We start from the raw sequence: 8279 nt of genomic DNA, 5'->3' as shown, positions 1-8279 counted from the left end.
TTATAAATAATACAATAGACCTCGTTTAATCATTAATCATAAAAATAATTAACCATAATATCTTTCTAACTATAATCGACACAACAAATTTCTTATAAGAGCTGAAAAAATCTTATAACAACATAACTCAATAATTCGAGTTGAAATATAATTTCTTCAAGAAACTACGAGAAACGATTATTCTCTTGCTAAAAAAATTATTTTTTGTTGAACAATGTAATTAATATTGATAAGTAACTATATCAAATCATATTTGTACTACTCTGTTAATACAAATAGAATTATTAACTTTTGTTGTTTGTTTAATATACAAGGAAAAAAAATTGAAAAACGAATTGTATAGATAGAAATTTCGATTCAAGTGATTACTGCTTAATTGAACTCCGATTAATTTATAAATATCTGTGTTATTTTGTTAACGTGGATCTCGAATTTCTTGTTAACATAGAAAGAAAGATTCCATGAATTGTATATGTATTTAAAAATTTTATATCAAGCGATCTTGCTGATTGTGAGTGAGAATTAATCACCGAATGAGCGTACGAGAAATTAAATTACGTTATGCTCCACGCCAATTATACGATATCGTTAATTATTCACAAGAAATTATGCACGGAGATTTCAAATCGTTTAATTCTATTCGGCAAATACAGAACTTCGAGAAAGTCGCAAGTCTCGTCCTCTGGCAATCGGGAACAAGCGATGCTTACGTATTTACAGAAATTCCTAAAGCGCTCGTGATCACCTAATATCTTTACACGGCAGTATTAACGATTACCTTGTCGTAACGTCGTGTAACAGGGAGAATAAATATACGGACGATATATATATGTATATTTGTTCGACGATCATTTGCACAATCGTATAAAAATGTATGTCGATAATGTCAATATTAGCACCACTCAGGAACAATAACGTGCAAACGATATAATTGCTCGCTGAAGGAACGAAGACAAATTAAGATTATGTAAAATAATTTATGTGTAACATATATACATATATATACATATATATACATATACAATATATATATATATTGTATATGTATATATATGTATATATTGCTATATGCATATGTTACATGAAACAGGCCTTTTACTTTTGACATTCCACGGTTTTCGTGAATGGCTATTGTGAAAGGTTTTCGTCTTAAAAAATTAACAGACGTGCACTTTGTTACTTTTTTTGACACCGACAAGATGCTATTAAGGATCGACAGTCTTACGGACTGTTCACGTGACTCTCGAAATTTGGACGGTTAGCCCATAATGCAATATTAATTTTACGATTTTATTATCTTGACATTTCGTAGATATATATACACGATATGGTAATATTTGATTTTTATTTAAAAACGCACGATTATTCATGCGGATCGTAAAATAATTAGTTTTATAGCAAATATGAATGCCGACTATGAATACCGTCATTGGCCATTAGCTCTGGTATATATATAGTCAATTCTTACATTTAAGACCTACTTAAATATAACCTGAAGATATCCTAGTTCTACAGCCTGCCATCACAAACCTGTATTAACATCTTAAGACATTATACTTGAGACAATCTTAAGGTAAGAATGGACTATGAAAATACCGGCGCCGTTGAGTTGCAAATTTGTACATTTATATTTACAAAGTATCAGTATAATAATAAATTATAAATTTAATACCGCATTGCAAATATTTATATTGATGTTAGAAACAGCTGGTAATGTTTATATTTCGATGTCTTTAACAACATCTTATCGGTGATTTCGAACAGTTTCTAGAACACATGTCCGTGCGCAGCGGTTGCTTGCGAGATTATATAGATATTATATTATTTAATCTCCTTAATACTGGATTTTTTTCACAGAACCCTGCGGTAGAGCATAAAGAGCGATAAATTACGACTCCGTGAATCTTACACAAGTCTGCGTATTACAAATGTTTGCGATTGTGTTTAAAGAGAAAAAAATCACCATATGTATAAATATATAACAATACATTAGTAGTTCATCCATCTTTTACATTTTACCACATCCATTAGTCGACTATCACTTTTGTAAGTCACAGACTTGTTCAAATTGTATTCCTATTCTCTTTCTCGTTTTCCGTTTGTAAAGTTATGCAGAGCCAAACAACTATGTCAAGTGTGTTACTCTTTGACGAGAATATATTACGCGTATGAAGTTATTACTGAAGTTATTATATCTTCTAGCCGTTCCTGAAGATCCTTTAACGATTGTGAGTACATTATATTCTCGGCGAAAAAAATATTCTCAACATATTACCAATTATAATTTCTTCTTTTTTTGCTATCTATGAAATTGCAGGTATCTCAAAGTTCACACTGAGATTTTCGGATTGAGCTAATTTAATGATGGTCGACAATTTCACCGCGACTCGGGCGGCCTCGTCGAGATCGTCGATTGGTACAATTTTTAAGCCCGCATTCGCGATCAGAGCCTTGGCTTCGTCCACGTTAGTACCCTAGAAAGCACAAAAAAATATATCTTTGCATAATTCTATAATCGGTCATAATAATTATTTGCAAAAAACAAGGACAGCGTTGGCTGTCGTACCTGCAATCTTACGACGACGGGAATTTTTAAACTTAGTTCCTTAGTCGCGGCAATAATACCTTCCGCTATAACGTCGCATCTCATGATGCCGCCAAAGATATTGACTAAAAGAGCGTGAACCTGATAGAAAGAAAGAAAAAATGCATGTAAATTCAGTTAAATCGACTAGAGATTCACGATTTCGTGCCACTCACTCGTGGGTCAGAAGTGATGATCTTGAATGCTTCCTTCACCGCGGAAGCTGTCGCACCACCGCCAACGTCGAGGAAATTAGCCGGTTCGCCGCCGTGCAGCTTGATAATGTCCATCGTGGCCATAGCTAAACCCGCCCCGTTTACCATGCAACCTATATTACCGTCGAGCGCGATGTAATTCAAGTCGAATTTCGCAGCTTCGACCTCCTTGGAATCCTCCTGTGTCCAATCTCTCAGATTAAAGAGTTCCTTTTGCCTGAACTCGGCGTTGTCGTCAAACCGGCATTTACAATCCAGAGCGAAATCTGTAAAAAAAAAAAATTATGTAGAGTAGTTTGTGCAAATCGAGCATTTATAAAATATCTATTAGAAGGCAGAGGGACAAGAAGAGCAGACTTACAATTTCCGTTAATGTCCTCGGCAAGAGGATTCACTTCCAAGAGAAGAGCGTCCTTCTTGAGGAACATTTGGTAAAGATTTATAATTATATTGGAAATGTAGTCCTTCACGTTCTCGAGGCCGAGTTTGACTACTATACGCTCCGCCTGCTCCTTCGTAATTCCCTTATTGATGTCGATAGGCTCGTACATGATGGCGCTAGGATTTGTAGCCGCGACTTCCTCGATGTTCACCCCACCTTGACTGGAGGCTATTATGACGGGACCCTGTTAAAAAAATGGAAAGGATTAGATATCTTTCACTTAACGCGACGGCGTCTCAAAAATGTGTCTCTTTGCCGTCTTATCAGCTTACACCAAAGGCTCTTTCCATCATGACGGCAAGGTAGTACTCTTTACGAGGAAACATGCGCTGCGTGACCATTACGGCGTTGCATATTCTGCCGCCTTCGCCCGTCTGTTTTGTGATCAGTAGTTTGCCTAGCATCTGGCCCGCCAGTGACTTGGCCTCACTGGGACTGTAAACAACGGTGATAAACGTTATAATATTCCCTGACACGCCTAGAAATAGGGCTGGTGATTTGTTTCGAAGTGAGCCTTCTGGTGAAGGCTTCGACATTCGAATTTTGAAGCTTCAAAGATTTGAAGCTTCGGTATTAAAATCTTCGAATTCTTTCGAAGCTTCAAAGCTTAAGGTGTCTTCGAAGCTTCGAAAAATATACATTCGTGCAAATGAATTTATTCAGAAAATTTACAAATATTGTAAACAAAAAGAATTAATATATATATATATATAAATTTATTTTTATTTCTTTGAATTTTCTTAATTCTGATTGTTTTTTATTGATCATTATCTTTCCTTATTTACATATGCATCAAGTTTAATTATTTGTAATATCAAGTTTAATTATTTGTAATATTTCAGGTTAATTTGTAACATCAAGTTTAATTATTTGTAATATTTCAGGTTATAATACTTTCAAATTTTTAGGGCTAATATACGTAATTAGCCCTAAAAAATTTGAAAGTATTATAACCTGAAATATTACAAATAATTAAACTTGATGTTACAAATTAATCTGAAATATTACAAATCAAATATATATATATATATATATATATATATGCTCAAAAAATATATATACGTAATTAGCCCTAAAAAATTTGAAAGTGTTATAACCTGAAATATTACAAATAATTAAACTTGATACATATGTAAATAAGGAAAGATAATGATGAATAAAAAACAATCAGAATGAAGAAAATTCAAAGAAATAAAAATAAATTTATTCTTAAATAAATGAACAAAAATATAATGAATTAATATAATTGTTTTGGCGTCATTAAATTTTCTTCAGCATAAAACACTCTTAAAAGCAGAAAATTAAAAATCGTAAAATTAATAAAAATGATTAATTTGTTAATTAAATTTGCACGAATGTATTTTTCGAAACTTCGAAGGCACCTTAAACTTCGAAAGGACGAAGTCCTTTAAAAAAGTAACAGCCCTAGTCTGGAATACATGTGGCATGCAATCTTATTGAAAGGGCCCAATTACGTTTCACACATCTTCACGCCGCTGACATTCGTTCCCTTGAAGTGGCCCTTTCCCCTGCCGCCGGCGAGAACCTGAGCTTTCAGGACAATATCCTTCGTCTTCAAGTCGGCAGCGAGTTTGGCTGCTTCATCGGGACTTTTGGCGACGCCGAATTTAGGCGTCGGCACGCCGGCCTCATTGAGTAAACTGTAGCTAATGTGTTCGTGTACGTTCAAATTTCTGGTCGGTTGTTTCACCAGGCTGGTTTTGCAAGCCAGTATCTGAAAAGGGATGTGATGTAACATCAGGCTCGGTGATAAACTCTTTCGCGGTTTGGATTTCGCACGCGTCATCAGATACTCCTAGTTTTAGCGTCATTATACATTGATAAAAAGTGCATGTCAAAGTTTACGTTGTGTACATTGATCAGGGATAAAGAAAGAAATGAAGATAAAAGTTATTAATGCGGTGTACTGATGTCTATTGATGTCAAGAAGACAAGATAACACGAGATTAAAGTATATGCAAATTGGTCTGTCTTATAAATCATGTAGTAGTTAAATATAAATCTACGTTTGAAGGTCAAATGGCAATAAGCTATGCAGTATGCACATGTTGTTATCTGTATTTTGCATACAGCTTTTATAAGCGTTTTGGCAATGACACTTTGTATGCAATAAAGTGAATTGTGTAACAGCTTTAAAAGTGGCGCATTATTTGCTCTTTTTTTTAATGGTGCTTTTTCAGCAATCTTTAAACACAAATAAGTGAATTGTGTAACAGTTTTATAAGTGGCGCATTCTTTTGCTCTTTTTTTTTAATAGCGCTTTTTCAGCAATCTTTAAACACAAATAATTAGTTGAAACGCAATTTTTGAATTTTTAACAAAGTTTTAAATTTTAAACAAACAAGCTAATATCCGCAAAATATTAATTAACTAAAATCACTCGTTATTTTTTTGTTGCATTATATATATGCGTTAAAAATTTCAAAGTTGATTACGTTGATTATTGATTATACATCGGTTATATTGTTACAACAGAAAATTAATTTTTTTCGAGCACAAGAATAAGAGCAATTTGTTCCCATTTTCCAGTATTAAACACAATCTTACTTTTACCAAATTATTTTATATCAAAATTTCGAGAAATTTGCGGTTAAAGTGGCAAAAGAGAGCTATTTTAATGTACGTTACAGCATGTTATAATTATGGGATGTGTGCGATATGTGACGTGTTGTAGTTTTATTGAAATCAAAATTAAGTATATTGTTGGAATTTTCAGCCTCTAAAATGAATTATTCGATTACGATTAAAAAGATTTATGAATAAAGATGCATTGCGTATTAATCTGATGTCAAAGTTAATAAATTCAAATAAAATTCAAAATAGCGAAATTAATATGGTGGATATAAAAATGTAAAAATGTTCCATTTTTTAAGAATAATTCACATATAAATGTTTCTTAGGTTCAATTTTTAATTTAAATTGAATTTGACATAAGTTTCAGAGATTTGAAAAACTGTTAAGTTTGAAAAACATAAATAAAAAAGTATTTGATAAGATCCTTTATTGGTAAATATCTTTATAATCACTTAATCAACACAACAAATCCTTTTTAAGAGCTGAAAATCCTAACTACATAATTTTACTACTACTTAATTTTGATTGCAATAAAATGTTCTCAACATATATACAATTATTATGATAATAAAAATATATTTAAACAGCCCTTTTTGCAACTTCAACCGCAAATTTGTCAAAGTTGTGATATAATAGAACAATGTGATAAATGAGATTGTTTTCAGTGTCCAAATAATTACGTGTAACGATTATCTTCGTTCTTGTGCATTTTTCTGTTGAACAATGTTATCGATTATTACAGATATGTGTATGTAACACAGAATAAATATTGATTTTTTCGGACGTTGAATAAAATCCTAATGATAAATATATTTTGCGAATTTCGCCTTTACGTTTTTTAAATCACATGTCGATCAATATCTGGTCCTAAAAAACAGTCTTAAAAGCTAAAAATGTAATTAATTGATACTTCGCATGTAATCTAGTCTTATTTAAAACATTTATCAAGTGACATGGGTAAACAAAAACAGAAACTTATTGAATGCTCAAGCAAATCCTGTTCCGTGCGGAATTTTAATTCATGATGAGTCACGGAAGAACGTATACTGATATTCTGAGAATCTTGTCGTAACGAGAAGGAAGCTCGAGATATTTCATGACATCGAAGAAACAATCGATTTTTTAATTGAAAATTCCTATCGCAAACTTGCACGTCGCCGACTTTGACAATTGGAGCACGTGCGTCGCGACCAATCGGGGGTGGAAAGGGAAGGGGGGGGATACGCCTCGCACTTTGCTCGCTTCAAGGCCGCGCTTCATCGCTGAAAATAAATCTACCGGCGAGAAAAAAAAAAAGAGAGGAAGCACGGATCGATCACGCGCGAGATCGTCATTTCGATTCAAATTGATTCCGTGTCATTCTATTCGATTCGTTCGACGAAAACGAAAGACTACGGGAGGAAGCGAGGGACCGGGGGGGGGGGGACGGAGGAGCCGCTACGTAACGAACGCGTTGACAAGTGTGTCCCCTCGCGCCGCGAGCGAGCGGTAATTCGATCGAAACGCGAGGGTGGACGCCGCGCCCGTCGACGGGAACGCCGAGGGGACGACGCGCGGGACGGTTTCCCGCTCGGTTGCGCAACTGTCACGTCGATCTTCCGAGGGAAAATCCCCGGTGATGGAAAACCCCCGCGCGGCTTCGAGTCGCGCTCGCGACCCTGGCGCTCGATTTAGCAGACTATACACAGCTGCTCCAACATGGCGATCGGCGACCTTCGCTCCGTCTCGCTCGCACTCGCTCGCCCCTCTCTCTCTCTCTCCGTCTCTCCTCCCGGCCGATCCCGAGTCGATCTCGAGACAGCCAGCGTGCTCGTGGGAAACACGCTGGAGCCGCCTGGTTAACATGCACGCGGAAAAACCCGTCGGCTTGACGTACCTTGGGGCCGCCGCCTAGTCGGCCGAGATTCTCCGCGAGTAAGATCGCCCGCGACAACATGGTAGCCATCTTTGCCTGAGCGACGGCCGTGGACTGCCAGGCGCGAGCTTCGTTCCCCTCGCTAGTCCCCACCCAACTTTGACGTTTCCCACGCGGAGCCTCATCTCATGCCGTGCGAGGTGCGGCGCGCGAGACTCAAAACCAGACTCAGCGCAGCTTCGCGCGGAATCGAATGAGTGATTTCACCGACGAGATATTCTTAAGAGGATGCTAAAGCCATCTGTTTTATCGATAAAAATATCATTTTTGTTGGATACAAAATACTTCGTATTAATCGCATAAAATAAAATTTCCTTTTCCACGATTAAAACACACATGCTAATGCATCTGGCTCTGGTGTGTTTTGTACCAAAAACAGGAAAAAATTAAGAAATTACAGATTTCGTTATCCATTTTAACCTCAACATGGCGACTAATACTATCAATTTACCAAAACGTTTACTTCGTGAAAAAGTTAGGCAGGTTATATGCTCGAAATGAAGGCAGAGCCAGATGTACAATAAAGAA

The 8279-nt window shown here is 35.9% G+C and overlaps 1 protein-coding gene across 1 annotated transcript; it reads right to left on the bottom strand.

The window, feature by feature from the left end:
- Positions 1-606: 606 nt before the first annotated feature.
- On the bottom strand, positions 607-7832 carry LOC105456703 (succinyl-CoA ligase [ADP-forming] subunit beta, mitochondrial). Its single transcript, XM_011700941.1, has 8 exons — positions 7713-7832; positions 4717-4976; positions 3514-3676; positions 3161-3425; positions 2761-3065; positions 2567-2686; positions 1077-2474; positions 607-1012 (listed from the first exon to the last, which is right to left on the bottom strand). The coding sequence occupies exons 1-7, from the start codon at positions 7779-7781 to the stop codon at positions 2304-2306; spliced, it is 1353 nt and encodes a 450-aa protein (XP_011699243.1). The 5' UTR covers positions 7782-7832; the 3' UTR covers positions 607-1012; positions 1077-2303.
- Between the last annotated feature and the right edge of the window lie 447 nt (positions 7833-8279).

The sequence above is a fragment of the Wasmannia auropunctata genome, unplaced genomic scaffold (genome assembly GCF_000956235.1).
Source record: "Wasmannia auropunctata unplaced genomic scaffold, wasmannia.A_1.0 LD335570.1, whole genome shotgun sequence".
Classification (NCBI taxonomy): Eukaryota; Metazoa; Arthropoda; class Insecta; order Hymenoptera; family Formicidae; genus Wasmannia; species Wasmannia auropunctata.
Note: the sequence above shows the minus strand (reverse complement) of the source record. Positions and strands in the feature narration are given on the sequence as shown.